The sequence below is a fragment of the Strix aluco genome, chromosome 18 (genome assembly GCF_031877795.1).
Source record: "Strix aluco isolate bStrAlu1 chromosome 18, bStrAlu1.hap1, whole genome shotgun sequence".
NCBI classification, from domain to species: Eukaryota; Metazoa; Chordata; class Aves; order Strigiformes; family Strigidae; genus Strix; species Strix aluco.
The window spans coordinates 11,196,071-11,217,954 of NC_133948.1; the positions used below are offsets into that span (position 1 = coordinate 11,196,071).

General features: G+C 41.5%; 1 protein-coding gene across 1 annotated transcript; it reads right to left on the bottom strand.

Annotated features, from left to right (window-relative positions):
* Positions 1–1,563: 1,563 nt before the first annotated feature.
* Positions 1,564–20,204, bottom strand: CRKL (CRK like proto-oncogene, adaptor protein). The gene is made up of 3 exons (XM_074843814.1): positions 19,352–20,204; positions 15,342–15,804; positions 1,564–6,367 (listed from the first exon to the last, which is right to left on the bottom strand). The coding sequence occupies exons 1-3, from the start codon at positions 19,663–19,665 to the stop codon at positions 6,233–6,235; spliced, it is 912 nt and encodes a 303-aa protein (XP_074699915.1). The 5' UTR covers positions 19,666–20,204; the 3' UTR covers positions 1,564–6,232.
* Between the last annotated feature and the right edge of the window lie 1,680 nt (positions 20,205–21,884).

Sequence of the window (21,884 nt, forward strand, 5' to 3'; positions counted from 1 at the left end):
TGGTTCAACAGCTGCTATGGGAGCAGCTGATCTGCCCTCTAAAAAAAGGCAGAGGGGACAGTGTAAGGGACAGAAACCGCTGCAGCTGCTCCAAGGTGAGCTGTCCCTGCTGGTGAATACAAACCTGGAGCTTTCCTACATGCACAATCCACACTATTGTAAATCATGGAGAAAATGACAAGGAAATGTGTTCCTTTGCTGGGGCAGCTCTTTATTTGAGTGTATTTAGGCATATTCTCTACTGGTGTAAGCTCAAACAGGCATACCGCTGGTTGAATCTAAAGGGGTGTTTGTTATTGCGCTGGTTTAGAAATAAAACCTTTTAATTAAATGAGGGTGACAAACTGGTAAACTCAGCTCATCCCAGCTGGCCTGCACTTAAAAATTAAGGCTTATGCTGCCTGTTGTTGGACTGACCTAACTAAAGTAGTTCAGATTTAAATTAGTGAAAGCCTGTATGCAGGTAAGCCAGAAATAAACCCAGCCTGAGATACTGCTTGTTTCTCGTTGACTTTTTGCTGAGTAAACTTGGCATTGCTGGAGCTTTACGTAGCTGCTGTGCTGGGCACTCTGGTACAAAACCCGAGTCCTGACTGCAGGGAGGGGAGAGCTGTGCCAGCCCCTGGAGAAGTTGAGTGCTAAGAGCGGTGGTCCCCAGTGGGGAACGTACCTGTGAGGTGGGAGGCTGGTCAGAGGGAGGACAGGATCGGTGCTGGGCAGAGCCGAGCGTGTACTGCTGGCGGTCCTTGCGGGGGCAGGCAGGCACCAGCCTGCATTTTCAAAGGCACAGAGAGCACAGTCCCTTGCATCCCCTGCGGAACTTGTGTCCTCTGAGAACTGGAAAGCGCCCCAGTAAAGCAACCCAGCAACCCGCTGCGGGGTCAGCCGGTAGAAAGGAGTTATTGCTGGACACGTAATGCAGGTGGTTGTAGCCTCACATCAACACCACATGGTGCAGATTGATCCTTGGTGCCATGTGATGCATTTTGAGGCACAAAGTTCTTCTGTACAGAACATAAGTATTTTAATCTTCCCTAAGCCCCTGGCTATGAAATCACTTCGTCTCCTGCTGCCCGACAGAAGTGGGTGTAGATGCTGCAGTTTAGGGTCAGAGGAGCCTGGCTGTTACCAGAACAACACCCGGGCCAGGCCCCTGGCTCATGCGGTGGCAGCTCGGGGCCCGCCCTGTGTTACAAAGGGTGCGCAGCACCCACACGTGTTGGCAGGGGAGGGATCTCAACCCAGATGGGGACAGTGCTGCTGCTGCAGCACCCCTGCTCCTAGCGGGGTTCGTGGGAAGCAGACGGCTGTGGCACAGGGGACACTTGGCTTTGCTACGTAAATAGTAAAGCAAGAGGTCCTGGTGCTGTCACGAGAAGTGGCTGCAGCAGCAGGCTGGCACTCCTGGCTTCTGCCGAGAGCTAAAGGCTGACAACGTGGGCAGAAAGGGGATTAGCCAGCCTAGTGCACACACCTTGCCTCTTCCCACACTTGTATTTGAACTACTACACTTTTTCTCTGAAATGTAACTTGCCAAATGTGAATACTTGATAAGACACTATGCAGAGTTGGCTATGAATGTTTATTAACAGCGCATGGAAATCTGTACTCCAGAGAAGACAAACATGAGGCTGTGAACATACCTACAGAGTCCAGGGAAACAACGCAAGCTTTTCAGACTTCTCCTTTGCAGCAGTTGAGTGGCTGATGTTCCTCTGAAGTTTTTCTCCTACACAAGATCATCTCAAGTTTCAACACATTGTTAATGATTTAACTGAATGATCCCAAATATTAAAAACCCTTAAGTTCTACTTAGTGCTATTCTTGACGTGGATTGACTGTAAAAAGGCAAAAGACGACCTCCTCTTTTGACTTGCAGAAGCAGGTATTTATGCCACGCTAGGCTGACACCTTTCAGCAGTGGCTAGAATGCCGGCTGTTCATCCTCCAGTACCTGCACAGGTTACGCCTTATTTACTCAAAGAATAATAAGCTAAATTCAAACTGTACGCATAAACCAGTCATTCTTACAAGCGCAGTCAAGGGTATCACAGTAAAAGGTGGTCAGGATTTGTACAGAGACGTTTAGAAGCCTCGGCAAAACAGCAGCATTAAATACAGTGAGAGGAGGAGCACCGGAGTGTCGGGTGTGAGGGCGGAGGCGACAGTGATAATCTGTGTAAGCAGAGATGCATCTTTTTCAGGTGAACCTCCAGCGCACAGCAGTGTAGTCTGAGAAGAGGCACGAGGATGGAACAGGAGAGTAGCATTCAGCCTGGCAACAGCATTTTCTCCTGCTTAATTCTTCCTTTGATTCCAGTCGGCACTCTCATTCACCCACGGGACAGGGCATTGGATTGACAGAGTAAGGACTTAAATACTCTGCTAATATCGTCAAGGTTTTAAGACTAAAGACAACAAATAGTACTGTAAGTTGAGGCAAGTTTTATTTAGACTGTACAAACAGGGCACTGGGAAAAAAAAACAGTGGCTTGATGTTGGGACCAGTTCTATGAACTAAGTGGAGTAAGAAATTAAAAAGGCACTAATCTTAAGAAAAGACACTCCATATATTCTAAGAATATAATTCATTTAATACTGTTAATCTTATAGCACAAAAAATAAAACAAGCTATAATCCCCAAAATAAACTTTAAAAGCTTACACTTAATATTATTGCCTGAAGATCATGGTCTTTAAATTACATATTGTGTTTTAAAGTTTACACAGTGAAGACTGTCTCAAATACAAGGCCACCTTTCCCACTGCAATAATTGTATCCTTATCCCACAACACACTTTCATTTAACACAAGTAAACAGAAAACGACAACTCTACGAGAATGCTTTCACTGGTCCCAAAAGGCAGTCTTTTAGGCAGGTCTCACTTTCAGATGCAGGTATTGAGGAAAATGCTTGAAAATTTGACTAGAAAACAAAGGCAGCCCACTCGTTCCCAGGATGTTAATACAATATAAAAAATTACTTTACAGGCACATGAAATGGCACAAAGAATGCTGTTTTTCCCTTTACAAAAATAATGCTCAGGCTCTTCAGAGCCACAACCCAAACAGGATATTCCCTTTTGTTTATTCTTTCCCAATTTGTAAACAATCGTGAATTAAATTAGCGCTTATCCAGTGATGGACACTGATTCAAACAGTTTTCATTAAACTTTCAGACTGGTCAGAGGCTTCAATGTCTATATACACATGTACACAACAGGAGGAAGTCAAACAGTAAGCCTTTCACGATAGTTAACTATTGTGGCACCAGGTAATTAAACCAGCTCTTAGTTCAAAAGCAAGAACAAATTTAATGGTGCATAGATTGAAGCCATCACTTGTAGGCTCTCATGATTCAGATTTAAGTATACATTACACACCCAAGCCCATTTACACTGATAGGTTATCACTCAAATTGAAGAGGCTTCATAAAGCAACAGACAGCACACATGTAAGCAAGCAACAAGCGACTGAAAATCCGGAGTCCTTCAAGGAGAAACACACACTGATCAAATGCAGTCTTTATATGAAAATACTTGTTTTATAGTAAAATAGCAAAGACATGTTTTGAAGCAAGGTTACAGGCTGGTCAGTATGCTACATTTAAACCACATTTAACATACCTGAACCACACCACTGCTACTCAGAGAAACACTGTTCATCCGTGGCCTAAAACCAGGTTCACAGGAATTTAAGAATTCTTGTCTTTGCATCAGATGCCACTACACACAAATTTTGCATAGTTTTGAAGGTAAAATATTTTGCTTTTTGGCAGTATCAGAACATAATTAAACCTAAAACAACGCTTGTGTTCAATGAGGGGATGAGTCAAGACATTTGTTTCAGTGAAGAAAATCCAGGTTAAAAGCTGTGTTCAAGATCTCAAATCTCACAGTATTTATTTACCATGCAAAGGAAGAATTCCACAGTCAGTCTTCTGAAGAGCTGCCTGTAACTAGGTCAGGTCTGAAATAAGATTTCTCTGCAGCAGACTGAGTTGAGTGCAGTTTCTGTATTCAAAAGATGACTTTCAGTAGTACAATCTATGTAGTAAACTTACGGGTATAGTTGGGGCACAGAAAAAGTGTGACCTTCTTTAGTTAAGAGAGCTGCATAGCTTTTCTTTGCAAGACAAAATGTCAATGCCTATTGTCAAGAATTACTCTTACAGCACCAAACACTTCAGTCAATGCTACTCTACTTCACAGTTAATTTGGTAGTAAAATGCTCTACAAGAATTTCTAGACTGTCAGCCACTTGATCAGTACTACAGAAAATAGCTAATAGATGAACGGACAGACTTCTTTAAAAAAACCCAGCATTTTGAATGTCTTGTTGCAAATGCCGTTTTTGCATTTCTTCAGTGCCTTCCAATCAAGGATCTCACGGCACTTTCACGTGAGCTAAGAACAACGTGCTTTTATTAGGATCAAGCGACACAAATCAACAAGAAAACATGCTGGAACTTAAGACATCAACTTTCATATAATTTGACATTTATAAGAACTGGTGAGATTCTGCAGATATCTGAAGTTTCTCATTTTGCTACAACCGACAGCCTTCAAAAGTTGAAAAATGGGGGCTGCTGTTTTCCTGTCAGCTTCTGCAACAGATATTTTTCTTTAACCAGGCTGTCTGAAAAGGGAGGTCTTGTAGTTGTAGTCTTTGCAGACATGTACTCTGTTAATTCAGTGTTCCATTATTTTTAAGAGAGCATTCCAGTTCACCTACAACACACATTTAAAGGCGGCACAGGATACTGCTGTACCTAAGCTTTCATATCCTCTACACAGGTTAAGGACTTTAACCTGTATGGCATGAATTGTACTTATTTAGCTGCAGCCACACAGTTCCCTACTCTAAGTACAATTACAGCAGTATAGCTTATGTACAGAAAAAGGGAAAGAAGCTATACTGATAACAGACACCTTTGTGGCCTCCTCCAGCCTGAGCATTAATTTATCACATGGGGGAACCCAGGCAGCTGACTCAAATTAACCATTTTCTAGAGGATGCTGGGAGGGGAAGGGATCTGGGGCATATATAAACCAGAGCCAACTCATCCGGAAAGGTAAGAAAAGATGGCAGCATGCAGAGGACTTGGGATGCAAGCAAGGAAAAAGAGGGAGGAAAAAAAGAAGATGAAAGCAGCTCTGGAAAAGAAGCACAGCAACATGGAGACACGCTAGAGAAAAGGTACTGTGTTTGAAAAGGAGCTTTCAACAAGCTGGGGCTGGCATAGCTAGGAAACTTTGGAGAGATAAGGGAGCCTGCAGAGAAACAGGTGTAAGAGGTGTATGTTTAAATAAGAGGATTTTATCAGTATTTATCAAGTTCTTCTGTCCCACTCCTTTCCTACCTCTCCACACTATGGCAATCTGATCAATCTGTCTACCAAGTAACAGCTTGGTGACAAGCACTTCTAGACTAGTCAAACTACACTTTCAACACTGCAGAAAAGCTGTATGCAGACCAGGCCAAAGTGTTTCCCTTTAAAGCTCACTTTCTACAGTTAGTGCTTGCAAAAATCAACAGAAATGCATTAGGTATGTCAAAAACAGATTACAAGTATCAACCCCTCCTAAGTTTCCTTATAAATAAATGCCTCAGCTTCAATGCAGCTCAATCAATGGTTATTTGCATTTAACACACACTGTTTCAGGAAGGTCAACAACAAGCTCAAGAGTTAACAGAAAAGAGCAGCTTCTAATACAACTGCTTAGAATACATAAGCTTCAATTATTGTCCTTTAAAGAGACCATCATTTTAAATGTACTACCTTAGGACAGGTTCTCTTAAAACTAAGTCTCCTTCAGTCCTAAAATTGCATTTTTGTTGTTGCTTTTTGTTGGACAGTAATGCACGAGTTGCTTGTTTGATCTAAGATTAGGGCTCTTCCTACTGAGCAAGCCAGAAAAAAAAAAATCCATGGAAGTCTCAACAGGAAAGGTTTTCTTCCCATACTTCTCTGCTAGGTACTGGTTCAGTCTTCTCCAACTTAAGGCCCAATAGAGTTTTAAAAGTGAAACTAAATGACGCAACTATGGTATGAAGGTCAGGCAGTGACTTCAGTTGTATGTATTCCAAATGTATATTAAAAGAACCGTCAAACTGCAGAAAGCTGGAAAATGGGCAACGCTAGCAATGTGCCATTAAGTCATCATCCCACCTCAAACAATGCTAATGATAGCCAGGAAAATGAAGCAGCAGTGTAAATCGGGCAGAGGGAATCATTCGTTCTCATCTGGGTTTTGAGGGTCAAATATTTTGACATGCGTGAATGGGAAAAGCCCTTTTCGCCCGTTGACTTCTCCTTCCCACTGACCGTTTATATTCATCCTTGTAACCTTCACAATATCTCCAACCTGCATAATTAAAAAAAAATCAATTATCACACATGGAAATCTCATGTCTGATACAAATACAAATCAAATTAAGAGGAACAACAAATACAAGCCCATCATAGGGAAAAAACCCCAACCCTCTTCTTGGCATAAGGTTCAATTTAAAAGTTACTTTTCCTTAACTAAAATACCAGCATTTTGCTGCTAAACATGATAATGTTGTCTACACGCTTTTTCAGACTCTTAACTAAATGTATATTTACATATTCAGACAAATTGCTGAACTACACCTTCTCCTATAGGAAAGCTTACAACTTCACACAACAACATATTTAGCTGAGATGATATAAATTAACATCACTAAAGCTACCATCAGTAATGAGATGCAACATCCATTCAGAAGAGCACAGTGCTTACAGTGCTTTTAGCATCAGCTGGCTTATTTCAAAAGAAATCTAGTTCTTCAAAGAGAGATTCCTACGGCAAAGAAACCACTACTTGAAGTTGCAGTTCTGATTATCAGTCTAAGAAGCTTCTGTAGTTTCTAAAATAATGGTACACTTCCAAATCAAGCAAAAGTGATCTCAAACTTTTTTTTTTTATTTTTTAAAAGTATTACATGTACAGATTCTAGCTTTATTTGTTGTTTTCACCTCTACTTCCTGCCAAAGAATTTTAAATAGGAACAATGACATGTCGGGCCTTTCCTACCATAACTATGTCTCTTCCTATTTGGCAGTGAAAGATGAGAAAAGCTAAACTACGATCAAGCAAAAAACATCAGCCCAAATAATAAGTTATACTCTTATCATTGTTCAATGGCTATATTTAATTTGGATTAGGATCATTTACAAACCAAAATATCCAATTTGACAAGTAGCATTTAACACTAGTTAAATAGTCAGTTCTCCCTTAAACGCTTCAGAATAGCTGAACATGTGGTCTGCTGCAGCCGCTCTAACTTTACACCTCCCTTCCTGTTTACTTAATGTACTCTGTGGTAACTATAGTAAATATTAGAAAAGTGACATTAGCACCTAATAACTAATTTCACAAAAAGTAGAGCCAGCCTATAACCAATAGCCAACAGTTCATAAGTTTCTTCCCCAAACTAGGTCAAATCTCTTCGTAGTTGAGTCTCAGTTACCAAGCTACCTCTGTGAAATCCAAAAGGTAACCAGCTTTGATCTTTTTTAAGGAAAAACTAGATTTTTGTCCTGATACAGTATGTATAACAGTTTGTCTACATTAACTAAACAGTATTAAAATTTAGAACTGATGCAGATAGTTTAAGGACCTTGGCCAAGGGCCTTAGATTAAAACTTTTTAAACTTTTCAGGTAAGACCTGTATATTTTCTGTTAAAGAAAAAAAACCCCTGAGTTTACAAAACAGTGTGCATGTGACTATATGATCTGAAGCCTGTTTAAACCAGTTACCATTACCCCAAAAGATATTTTTTGAAGATCACTCAGAAGCAAGAATCCTTAAGTGAAGTTTAAGATACTATAATAAACTCCTTAGCAGTCAGTGTTCTCTCTCTTAAAATAAAATTTCTTAACCTTTGAAACTCTTTTTAGAGATTTAAGCTTTATGTTGCATATTAGAATGAAATTAGACATTTAAGAAAAATGTGTTGCTCCATCTCCCCTACTTTTTCCCCACTACTACTGCTGTCCATGTCCTATCTGCTCCCCCAAATTGAGACTGTCCCACTTGAAACACTTGTAATCTTGTGCTTTTAAGAGAGGAGGAAACCATCTGAACTCCCGTAAGTTCCCGGGATATAACTGAAACCATATTACTTTCTTAAATGGACATCTTTACACTGTTTCTAAACTCAAACATGAAGTCAGCATATACTATTAAGTAGTTACACACTGCCCGTGATAGTTAGCACATACAGCATTAATTTGACTGTTTTTCATCTCTTCACAGGCTACTGCAGCATGCTTTAATTGTGTATTTGCTAAAAGGCACAATTTGTCAGACTTTTCACTGAATAGAAAGGCTAGAGAAAGCTTTATATAGTAACAAGATGACCTAAAGAGGAACCTAACAAATGTCTCTTTAGGAAAATGCTGATAACATCTATAAATACTCAGTGTTACATTGAAGTTTTAGACCCAAATTCAAGAAGATGCAGCCATCATCGTGACAGTTAAAACCTATAAGAAACTGCATTTGCACCACACCATAAAACCAATACACTCTCAAACACTTTAATCTTATCCATGGAAGAAAAAAAATAAGTATCTGTAGTACACTGGTTCAAAAACATGGACCTGCATTTTCTGAGAGTCTGACAATTTAATTCTGCTCACGTGCTGTACAGATCAAGCCATTATTCATTTTGAAGCTCTAGCAAAAGGTATCCTTCAATTTGACTCAATGATTTCTACAACATGAATAGGTTTGGAAGTCTTGCTTCAGCTGAGTGAAAAAAAAGATTTACAGTAAGTCCACTGCATCGCAACAAACCGCCACATAAATTAACAATGTAAAATGTTCCTTAGACTGCTGGGTGGGCAAAGTTGTTACAAATCAGTATCTGCCATTAAAGAGTGCTAGCTGACAAAAGCTACTCCCATACACCAAGAACAACTGGAATAGTAAATTGATTTGCAATAACTTTATATTATTTTTGAGTGGATTTTTTTTAATGAAAGCTTCTGAATATCCTCTTGTGCTTTTTTGTTTAAAAAAAAAAAAGCAGTTCCCCTGAGAAGATTAAATGAAGCATCATGTTGAAACAAGATTTTTAGAGAAGGAACCTTTATGTCATGATAGAATAATTCATGGATCTTACATTAAAGACCTCCATTTTGACAACGTCTGGAAGAATCTGGTTAAGTAGTCCCTCTATTTTTTCTACTAAAAGCAATATTTGGTAAATGCTCTTTAAAGCATCTATAATATGGTCAGCTGAGGTGTGATCTCCCACTAAAATGATTTAACACACCATTTTTTTCAGAGAACATTTTAAGCCAGTCAGAAGGATTGTCTTATGATTAGGCACAGGACAGAGTCAGGAGACCCCGTTCTATTCTCATCTCTGCCACAAACTTCCTGTATGACTCTGGACAGCTCACGGTCCTTATCTATAAATTAGGATAATGCTTCCTTAGTCTCAGCATCCCTCAGATGTTTGTAAAGCAATTGTAAAGCATGCCAGCATCGCTGGATGGAAGTATCAACTGCTGAAATGAGTAATACTTCTGAAATGCAGCCATTTGGTTCCACCCAAATGATAAAAATCAGAACGTATTTTAGATAGCATCCTCTCATTATGTCCCTGTTACAGCATGAATTCAAAGCCCTGGGGAAATGCAAGCTGTGGAACATGCCAGTCAGAAAGGTTACTTCATTCCCTCTAGACTCTTCCATACCTGCATACACTGCAAAAGGTTTCCTGCATGCCGTTTTAGTCACACAGTCAACCAATTAAACATTCTACAGGTATTACAATTGTATGTTAATAGTTCAGTGGCTGATAGAGTTCTGTAATATAAGTTTAAGGGGATAAAAATGCATTAGAAGTCTAAATCATTTTAGCCCACTGAGTCAAAAGCTATAAAAAACATATTGCTCTCTGGAATTTATGGGGTGTTGAATCTCAGTCATTATTCTAATTAGTGTCACAGCTCCCCTTCTTTGGTAACACTTGCATTAGTACCAAAACTGAAGCAATTGTTCAGACCAGCTGCCTGTTCTGAAGAATAAACAAGGCTCAACACTAAGAAGTAACTTGATAACCCACTGTCCCCAAAAGGTATAAAGCTGAGCTACACAAAAAAGGCAGAATTCAGTCACACTGCAAGCAGGACAAAGTGACACTGAAGTAGCTGGTGCTTTACGTATTGAAAGATTCAAGAAACCAACAGGCTGAAAGCACAGCTTAATTATCTTTCACTTCTAATGTTGTGTGCCAGAAGAATAATGATGCCCAAACCAGAGAATCAAGTAGTTCAGAGGAAAGACCTTCAACCATTCTTGAAGCATGAAAGCAGGTCAGAGGGCAGCACAGAAATGTTCAAGTCCTAGATGCAATTAATCTAGCCTCATCTAGGAACAGAGTAAAACAATAGAAGTTTTCATTTCAAGTATAGCTAGGACAACTGCCAGAGTTGGGGTTGCAGCACCCCAGATAGAGTGCTACTTTTCATTAAATGATGGTAGCCTGTCTCCACGTGATTAAGCCAGTTGTCATGATTGTACACAATTTGGAGAGCTCAAAACTCCCACAGACCATCATTCCTGAGCCACGCTGAATCTCACTGTAGCACAGGATCTTGTCTAGGTTATCCATGTTGCTTTCAGTTTCACCTGAAAAACTGCAAACAGTTCTGAGGGTGAATGTATATTCAATTGTGAGGCACTCAGCACTATCATGATGGGAACCATCAACAACTTTGGAAAAGGAAGTCACAAAGATTAAGACTGCACACAAATCTCCAAAGTAATTGTCAGCTGTATTTTCAAAGGTAGCATACTCAAAAGTTGGTGTATGTCAGCACAGACACAGGAATCCTGCTGCCAATGTCACTTTCTATTCAATCGTTATCAGAACTAAAGCTCCCTGATCAACACTTCACACTGTACAAGTATAGGCTCAATATTTTGATTAAAATCTACACCTTGTGGGTCAGATGCATTTCAATGTTTAACACAGCATTACTAAGTTTCCTTGGCTTAAGAAGAGCACAATGCTTGTTGTCTAGTGAAAGAAGTAGTCTAATTTCCTAATTAAGAAAGTTCTACTAGCGCACATTTTGGCCTACTTGTCTCAACTTTCCTTTGAAGAAGAAAAAAGTTAACTGTAACCTAATTGTAACAAGCTCAAGAGAAATACTGTAAGTCAGTTATATAATTATGGTGAATGGACATTTATTTCACAACATTTCAGTGACAGGTTAACTCTGTACTAGCAAACATACATGTATATGATTGATATATCATGAACAAATAAACGACTTAATACTAAAATGCTGACATGGGCCTAGAAAAAGCCATCATTAGTATAAAAACTTTGCTATAATAATATAGTGAAGGTCTTGATAAAAAAAAAATCTTCAGATTCCATAACACTCATGTTAACTCTGGAGATTAACTCTAGGACTACTACTGTCTTCAAAATGGTTTATGATGCTTGTTACAGTATTTGTAATATATTTAAGAACCATTTTTTAAACACATAGCAGATGTAAGTCTAGTGGCTGCTGGTGGTCTCCTGTTTTCTGGTTCCTTATGCCATTTCATTCCATTTCATAAGTGAATTTGGAATTTGTTGTTCACATGCTGAATCAACCTTCAAACAATTCACTAATTTTTAAGGGAATTACACACCATTAGTTCATCTACTGCCTATGCTGAATATAAAGAAGGCTACTTTGGATCCAAACAAGAAGTACCCAACTTCCAAGGCATAAGCTCCTTTAAGGTAAAACATACCAGGTCTTAGTTTACTGGGCACTGCTCACATGCTGGTTAGAGCATGCCAGTTTAAAACAAGGCTACATTAGCATATTATAGATAACAGGCTGGCTATAGAACTACAGGTTGTTAAATGCTGAGCAACTTTAAGGTAGACTTTGCCGCTCTCTATCATACTAACAGTGCCAAAGAATCTCTGCTCTTACAAAATTCATCACCTTCTTAAAGTGCTACCCTGTGTAACCTTCAAACACAGGACCACCCTCCTAGTTTTCCCACAGAAAAGCAGGCTTGAAGAACAGCAGTACATTGCCTGTAATGCAGAGTTCTATAGGCAATAAATACAGGACGCTGTATTCCTGCCCTTCATATTCCTTCCTCTAGAGCACCAGAAAGGAAGGAAATTGCTTCTTGGCTAGAAGACCACAAGTAAAGAAACAGATCTGGCTCCCTGGTGGTTTGGGTTTTTTTTTTTTTCCAAATGCAGTATCCAGGAAAATACTACACACATTAGTAGTAAAGTTAGTTAGTTGTGGTGAGAAAATGCAGACTTCAATTATTTCATTAAAAACATTAAATCTGAACTGCCAAGGTAACTAACTCAACTGACAACAGTATATGTAAATCTTAGAAATATATATATATTTATCATAAGCTTTACTGATTGTTCAGTACTGGTGCCACACGATGCCCGAAGTTATATTTAATCCAACTGTATGCTTTGAGATAGTAGCTATACTTAAAACTTTTATTTTAGCCTATAAACAGATGACTATTTATTATTTTAGAGAATAAAAGTAGAGTATATAATGCAGTAGGACCAAGTCAACATTTAGATATTAGTCACTTCAATAATATCAATATGAATGCTAAATAATTTTAGCCCAGCAAGGTCCAAATTGCAATACATGCTGTATTAACTAGTACTCTTACAGGAACATTGTAGCTGCCCTTAAACTGTCACATTTTAAATACTATTTAAAACTTAAACACTCTATCATTATCCAACCAAACAGATCTTGTTCCAGATTGTCAGTAGAACATTCAGTTGTTTTACAAGTATACCTTCCTTACAAAACAACCTTCTCTGTAACAGGCTATGAATCTGTATCTTTTCTTAAAGAAAACTTCTGACAGTTCATGTAAACAATAGTGTGCAACAGAAAAACTGGACTTGGATGCAGAGAGCTTGTCCCCTTTTCAAGCTGAACCCAGGAGAACGACACCCCTCCACTTAAAAGGAAGTCAAGCAGATTACTACGCAATAGCTTTATTTACTCCAGATGGTATTCTCTTCCTTTTAAGTACTGTCTGTGTGCTGACCACACAAAGCTAGAGCCAGAAAACAGATATATTGCTCTCATATTGTTTTATCAGTTTAAATGAGATTGCACAATCAGGCACTGCGTAATTATACTAACAATGTGTTCTACCTGTACAAGCTGAACTGCAATTTAGAGTACACCTATACTAAGGTGGAGTACTGTCAAATACTATTATTCTGAAAGAACACCATTAACTTTCTTCCAAAACATTCCCCTAACCTGTTCTTTCTCTATCACTAGCTACTTTCAGTGCTCTTACAAAATAGAAGCTTCAAATGGTCCCGATTATTTACTGACATCTAGAACCCTGACAAAGTTGGGATTAAATACATCATCAGGTCCCAGTAGGTGTTAGGCAATCTGAAGGAAGATCATGAAAACGTGACTTTTTTCTTTGAGTGGTACATGTGACAAAAAAGTATTGCTATAATGAGGTTGCTAAAGTTCCCTATGCATGGATAGATATGGAGGAGCTGTAATCACTGATTTTGATGAAAATGTAGACCAGTTCCCAGAATTCTGCTTCTGAAACCTCCTGAGAAGCCAGTGTGGCTAAGGTGCACTTGCAAAGAAAAAGACTACCATAGGAAGACAAAATATGCCAGTGGTGGGAGACACAAAGACAGGAGTCAGTAAGTGATTAGAATTCAGTGGAAAAGACTCTCTCAAACAGAACTTCATCAATTTGAAGGTTCAAAATAATTCAAACCTCTATGTTGGTCAGAGAATTAATCCTACTGATGTGCTAGAGTAAGTAAAATGATGGGAGTAGCTAGGTCACTAAAGAGCAAGTCAGAAAGATCTGAGAGGGCCATCCTTCCAAGTTCTACTACCCTGCACCAAAGCAAGTTCCCTGAAGTAATCTGGTGACACATCAATAACATAACAAAATCAATCGCTTGCCTTGCTTTGTTTTCGGAAGCATGAGTAGTGCTGGCAGGAATCTTCTGTACAGTGCAGTTGGCAGTGAATTTACACTTTGCTCTATGATAATTTTCATACACTGTTCACAAATAACAAGCTGCTAGATTTCATAACTCAAGGAAAATCAAGTGATACATATTTAACTTAACCCCGTAAGAGTAATTACCTGTAGAGGTTTTATAACACTGGAGGAAAAACACTTAGGGCAACTCTTACAAATAACTGGAAGTCACAAATATAACCTTTCAAATTTCAGTCAGAAGTATTAGCTATAGGTAACAGCTTTAACTTGCAAAGTAACTGAGCAAAAGCAACAGGAAAAGTTCAAAAGTATTTTTAAAACCACTGTTAATTTACTTGCTAAAATGCTGTTGCTTCCTTTGCTTCTTTCCTTGCATTTGCTCCTTGAAGTACTGTAGCACACTCAAGTTTCATCTTGGAGACTACCACTTCTTCCAGGTGAAACATTTTTGAACTGAGTTAACTAGCCTTCAGTATAATCCAAATATAAAATTAACAGTCTCAGCATTCTGGATATAGCTTTAAAAACGTCTTTCATCATTTATGCCAGTTAAATTAGAATTGTGATATGAATTCTTTACTATTTAAAGAATAAAGCTCTAAAGTCTTAAAGACGTGCCTAATAAAAATAAAATTAAAAATGCTTTGGCAAGCACAGGAACTTATTAAAGGTTCAACATCTTTAGAGGATACACTACAGTCTTTCATCTAACCCCCACAATCCCGCTTTAGGTCTTAAGGTTTCTCAAATTCCACTTTTGAAAGCCAAAGTAAAAGGGACTAGAGTACTTTCTGGCCAGATTGCAGCTCTCAGCACCAGACACTCAAGTGCACGTCACACTACAGACTACGTTTATCAGCAATCCTTACCTTTCTCTGAAGAATGCTACTGCCAGTTCTCAACCTGGAATACTGCAGTGATTAATGAAACATCTCTTTCCTTCCCCAAGATTAGGTGGACAAGCAGTCATCCTCTCACTAGCACTTACTTCCACAGCAGCATGTATACACTCCACTACCCTTGTAACATATTTGCGCTGCTGAACAGGCAAGAACAGAGGGTAAATACAGGTCCTGAAGTAACTTGGTCACTTTTCTCAGAGGAAGTGGTAGAGATGAAGCAATTTTTGTAGATCTTTCTTCAGAATATAGCCTAACTTCTTCTTAGTCCCTTGACATAGATAAGCAGGCTCCATATGAACCCATCCACACCAACTTTGCCACTAGCAATTCTTAGTTTCTTACTTTACAAAAGAATTGAAAACCATAAGACTTTTGAGAGGAAAAACTTACCTCTAATGCCAGCGCAGTCTTGTCATAAGCACAGGGTACTCTCTTTTGGATAGCTTTGGCATAGACTGGTCCGTTCTGTGTTGATGGCAGAGGATTGATCACTGCTCCAGGTGTACTGGATACTGAGGGAAGGGGGCTGGCGGTTTGAGGCTGAGCATAAGCGTGGGCAGGTTCTGGAATACCATAACTGTTGGAATTCCTGTTTCCATGCTTCCCATGAGAAGATCTGACTAGCTTTTCTACATAAGGAACAGGAATCATCCCAATACGACCATCCTTGTTTCTGGCACTCCACCACTGTTCTTCTGGCTTCTCTACAATTACCAGTATCTCGCCCTTTTTAAATGGAAGATCCTCAGCATCATTGCCAGGAAAGTCATAGAGAGTCCGAACATACTCCACATTTTCTTCTGCAGTGGACATAGCAGGGGCAGATCCAGATCCCATTGGTGGGCTTGGATACCTAAGTTTAAAAAAGATTTGGTATAAGCAATAGCTATTATTGTGGATTTCCAGTAACAAAACTAAGTACCAGTTTTACAGTAGACACACTAATTAGAGAATTATTTATTCAGCATTGTAACAAAAGTATTGCCTTGGTAGCACTGTGAGGCATTTCAGGAATAACTTGTTCTCTCAAGTAATTACTTAAATACCCAAACAGGAAACCCAATAAAAACCTATCACAGATGCAGAAATTTGGGAGAAATAATGCAAAATCTTCATCCACTTGTTTTGGATTGTTGTGAGGATCTTAGGGTAGAATAAAATTAATTCTACAGCTTAAGTTACAAGAGTCATGATACATAAAAACAAATGAAAATTATTTAGGTGACTTGTGGTAGAAGGGCAATACATAAAATCAAGATAAAATTATCTGGGTGATTTGGGGTGGCGGGGCCCTTTGATGAGCTAAATAATCCTCTTCAGTTCATCACATCTATATTTTTAACTTCAGCATCCACTTCTTCGGGGAGCATAGTGGAAAAAGGCAGCAAAAGAGGAGGGTATGATAAACACAGTTTTCTAACTCAAAGCTAGAAGTCCAGTGTTATCTTCCTGATTGGTAGTAACAGCATCATTCCAACTGAATCCTACTACTTACATGCAGAATTCTGGGGACAGCCAGTCACATTTATACTGAAAACTTCTTTATTTAAGAAAAGAGATAGGCAGATCCAGTGTTTTTAGGAGACAACACTTTTCCCCTCTTTTCTGGAAAGTAATATGGAATTAAGCTCCCTAATCTTACTTTTACAACTTCAGCTCTCAAAGGGCTGTTATAATATAACAGAGAAATTATTAGTTTCAAAGTACTTATCTTTACTGTTTATTTAAATACCAAATAACCTGAAAGTGACATCTTCATAAAAGACAGTATGAAACACTTGTATCCATTGTTAAGAATGGAGTAAGAAATGAAAAAGCTAACCATCTAGAAATATTTCTTTCCATTATTAACCATAACATTACCTTTAATTTAGTCACATAATTGTTTATTACTATGCCCATCATCTGTCCAGTACAGTCACTTCATTGTCTGTGATATGGTTGTTCATCAAATGAGACCATTTTCACTGCAATCTGTTTTCATCATAAATTTTATACACTTTATTCAAAGCATCTGTCAGAAATCTTAACGTATCTAGGCCACAGCAGATACTTATTATCTAAGCTACGATATCAAGAATGCATGTCATTAGCCTACTTCAATTCTCTTTTGCTACTGGCAAAATAAGATGGAAGTCAAACCCCTATGATTTCTGCAAGATATGCCAGAAGCCCTAAACAGAAAGATAAATGCTTCTTTAAGGCACCCTGCTGCAGGTAAAGCCAGGGGAGAGAGGGAACCCTTTAGAGAGCAGTCACTCTGCATTAGCAAGAGCTCAGAGATGGTCAATGGTGGTCGGAGCTCACTATTGACACAAAACAAATAGAGCGCTTAGAAGCAGTCAGTTTTCAACTGTTTCACAAGTTTAAAATGTCATCTCTGAGCTAGAAGTGTTGTATGGCTATATACAAGAAACTACTTAATCCTACCACGAAAGCCACCTTTCATACTGTACTTTATGAAATGAATCAACAGCCTTCAAAAGCATAAGCACCTGAGTGCGATGTTCCCCTGAAAATGCCCAAGAAATAAGAATTAGCAATAACAGTTCTGAAGCACATACCTGTCCACCCCTACTCTAAATTCAGTCCATTAACTAAAAATAATTAAAAAAAAGGAAACGCTACCTCTCATACTCCCTCTTGCAGCAGGAAGTCTCCTTCAAACAGAATTTCAAACCGTGAACCATGTCATTGATTTTTCTAAATGAGTTTAGAACAAAAATCATGCTAAGGAAAATCACCTAGTTGACCTCATTTGTTGCTTTATAAAAAAGCTTGTCAGTTCACAGTAGGCTAAGTCCCATCTGTCTCTGTATGCCGAGAGAACAATATGCAATCAAAACCTTGAAAATACGGTGGAACTAAAATGTTCATAAAATGTTTCACATAAGACTCCTAACAAATACCAAGCAAGCAAGTGGAATCTGGTATGTTTTCAAGTGTTTTGAGAAAGCCAAGTCAGTCATTGCCATAAATGATTAAGAACAAGATTTTACATCCAGAAAGGCACAACAGTATCCAGGTTAAAGAGAATAGAGATAAGCATAAAGATTGCTTCAGTGTAGACTTTTTTTCCTCCCAACTGTCCACAAATTTAGTCATGCACATAACTCTGGGCAGCTCCATTTAAGCATTCCTGCAATGGTGAAAGTGATTTTTTTTTTTTTTCACCTACCCATCTCTCTAGCCACAGCACAATCACTACCCAGAAGACTTCTCAGCAACTTTAAGAGTTCTTGAAGCTAGTGCTTTCTGTCACATTCCACCCCATCACCTGACAGCTTTATAGAAAGGCTTTGACTACTTGAGTTTTTCAACTTGACAAGCTATTTGTCAACCTTTGACAACTTACTGATTAAGAACTGGCCTATGCCAAGATTAAATTGTGACTATAAACCTCAAAGTTATTATTCCCTCCTAAGAATTTGCTAATCTGCAAAACACAGTAACATTTTAAAACTGCAGAATTTTAAGTGAACTAATTTGGGTTTCTTTTTTTAATGTGTCACTATTTTTCTAGCTTTTATTTCACTTCATTCTATCCAAGAAGCCCAAAAGCTTTGAAATAAGATACTGGGATAGGCTTTATTAATTGAAAATAAGGAATATGTTCTAGAGTCTTAATAAGCAGTTTACTGATGAAAGTTGCAGGTATGTCCCATGTTAGGAACAGGACAAAGAATGAGCTCATAGCCAAGTCACATTTTCCCATCCTCCTAGAATAGCACTTCTCAACGTAGTGCATGCAGTATGCAGATGAACAGTGCCATAACCAAACTGTGAGAAATAAATGTTTTACATTTTTTGAGGGGTGGAAATGCCACTCTAGAAGTTTGAAAAATGCTGTCCTTGAATGTATTAGAGCTGACTTAACAGGGTGAAGCAGTCTAATGACATAAAGGCCTGTTCTACTGTAATCAGTGTGGATGCAGGGGCAGCCAGCAACTTAAGCTCAGAGGCTGTACTTCAATCACTGAGGAGACTTGTGAACCAGCTTCTCAACCGCCCTAGGAACAGAAGGACAATACCAGAAGGAAAGGTTGACACAAAGCACGACCACACCCTCCTGCAAGGCAATTACAGCCAGTGGTAGAAATGTACACGGTACCTTTACATATGCCTACACGCACTGTAAGGACAGGCCCCGTGCATTATATGGATGATTTGACTGAAAGGGCAATCTGTAATGGTCACAGAGATCCAGAGGGCTAAGAAGGCCCACTGTTAGAAACAGCTTCAAGCAAGGGCCATAACAAATGCTTCCTCAGTATCCATAGCATGGCCCTACATCCAATGCTAAAATCCTGGAGCTACTATGCTGGACTAAGACACCCCCCTCCTTGCGCCACCTCAAGCAAAGATGGCAGTGGGTGGGGCGAGGGGAGGGTGGCACTCACCTGGGCGCAGGCTCGATGAGGGTGGTGGTGTCCAGGTAGTGGATCTTGTAGAACTCCAGCAGGGCGGGCAGGTGCTCAAACTCCTGGTCGCCGATCTTAAAACGGCGGTTGGGCAAGGAGTTAATGATGTAGTGGGAAACCCGGGAGTTCTCGGACACCGAGAGCACGTAGTCCCCCGGGCAGGTGGACGAGTCCCGCACCAGGAACATGCCATGCCGCTGCCCTTGCAACCGCGTCTGCGCCTCCGCCCGGGACACCGGGCCCACGTACCAGCTGGAGCGGTCCGACGAATCGAAACGAGCGGCGGAGGACATGACTCCGGGCGGGGAAGGGGAAGGGAGGGGGGGAAGGAAGGTGAAGAGCCCAAAGGCCCAGGCGGAGGAAGAGACCCGCAGAAGGGAAGGCCTGGGCAAGGAGGCCTGGGAGGCGGAGCGGGCGGGGGGCTAGGAGGAAGCGGCTAGTACCCAGCCCAGAAGATAGGAAGCCCAGGGAAAGGGGGATAAGGGAGTAGGAAGCTCCGTGCCTCTGGAGGCGAAGGACGGAGGAGCGGCTAGGGTGGGGCTGGCCAGACGCGGCGGTCAGGGCCCCCGAGTCTCCCTCAGCGGCGGGGTGTGCAGGGCATCCTTCCCGCCTCTCTCTCAGGCCTGCGGCGGGCCCGGCTGGGCGGGTGGCGAAGAGCAGCGGCGGCTGACAAGGACAGGCGGCCCGGGAAGGCGGCGAGGGTAGCCTGCTACGGTGCCTCAGCGCCGGGCGCGGGCGGGGGGGACAGGGGAGGCAGAAGCGCCAGGCTCCCGCTTTCTCCTACGGGTTCCCTCCCCTCTCGGAGCCGAGCTCCAAAATGGCGGCGGCGCCGGGCGGTAGGAGTTCTCCGGAGACACCGCCCCGCGCAGGCGCGCTGCGGCTCGCGCCGGGGGGGGGGAACGCGGGGCTGCGCGGGGGAGGGGTGGGCGAAGGGAGCGCGGGACCGTGCCCGCCTCGGAGAGCGGGCGGCGGCGGGACGGAGCGGGGGGCTCGGCGCCCCAGCCCCGCCAGAACGGAGGGAGGGCTCTCCTTCCCCCGCCCCTCCGGGCTGGAGTCATTCAAACCTTCCCCCGCGCAGCGGAGCACCCCCGGTGAGGGGGTGAACGGGCGCGAACGGCCCCGGTGGTGCGTTGAATGAGGTGGGTGTGAGGCCCCCGCGCGTCCCGCAGCCCCTCAGCGGGGCGGCCCTCCCCACGCACCGCCTCCCTGGCGTGCGGCCGGCGCGCTTTACCACACCTCACTCCCCAAAAACTGCCCATTCCTTGGGCTAAAGACATCGGGGGGGGGGGGGACCTGCCGATATACCTTGGCCATCTCCCCACCCCTCTCAGCACAGCCGCCCTCCTGGGTGCTGCCCAGCCCCTGGCTTTCCCTGCTTTGCCATGGCACCCCGCGGCACGCCAGCTTCCCTTCCCTCCAGGGTGCCTCCTGCCCGGGCTGCCGTGGGCCTCCCTCCCCTCCACACCTCCTAGTTCAGTGGGATGTTCTGCACCCTGACCACAGGTGGTTTGGAGACAGAGATCACCTTCCCCGAGGTTATGTTGATTTCATTAGCTGATTATTTTGTTAAGGAACAAAGTAGACTGCTGTGATAATCTCCTCTCGTCTCGAGAGAACTTCCAATATGCTCTAAGAGATGGTTTCCTGTCTCTTTATAGCCTTGTTCCCAGATAACCGGGTCAAAGCCCTGTCTTGAGGCGCAGGCGGGAGGGAAGATGGTGTTGCAGCTGCCGAAGAGGAAGGAAACCCCGGAAAGGACTCAGCAGGCCTCTGGGGCAGGGGCTGGGCGCTTGCCCATGGCACATTGGTGCAGTGTGAGCCGTTTAAATTTTAGAGGGAGGTTGGTGTGCGGTGACCTCAGCCAAGCAGCGTGGGCCTGTGCATGGTCTGACTCACGTTTAGGAGGGCTGGCAGGGGCCATCAGCGTGTCCAGCTGCAATAGGCAAGGGTGCAACAAAATAACCGTACTAATTCCCCAGAAGCACTAGAAACCTTTGAAAGTAGTGTGACTTTAGCTCAGTCTCATGACTTTGTTTAATTTGTGCTTTTGATTTCATTTTTTTTTGTTTTGGTTTGGGGCTGGCAATCTGAAATGAAGTAGTACTTGAAAGCAAACAACAGTTAAAATGGAGACATAGATTTAAGATGACTGTCTTGAAGTACCTAACTGGACTGTTGTGCCGTCTTATTCCAGCTTTGCTGTTTTTCTTTCATGCTCTGCCTTTTCTGAAAGCTCAGTCACAACGTGGTCATTTTTTCTCTCTTTGTTCTTCTTCCTACATTGGCAACTAGTGCCAGCTGAGGTGTTTGGGTTGGAACATATGGGCTGTCTCTGTAGACATTTAGCAGAGTTCAAATGATCTAAAATGGAAGAATCATCCACTGTCATTCTTATGTTTTAGACAAAAGCATCCAGGAGAGTCTCATAACATCACTAACACAAAAGGATCTTAAAGCAGGCCCTGAATACACGTACAGGTATCACTTTAGCAGCTGCTGAAATACAGCCATC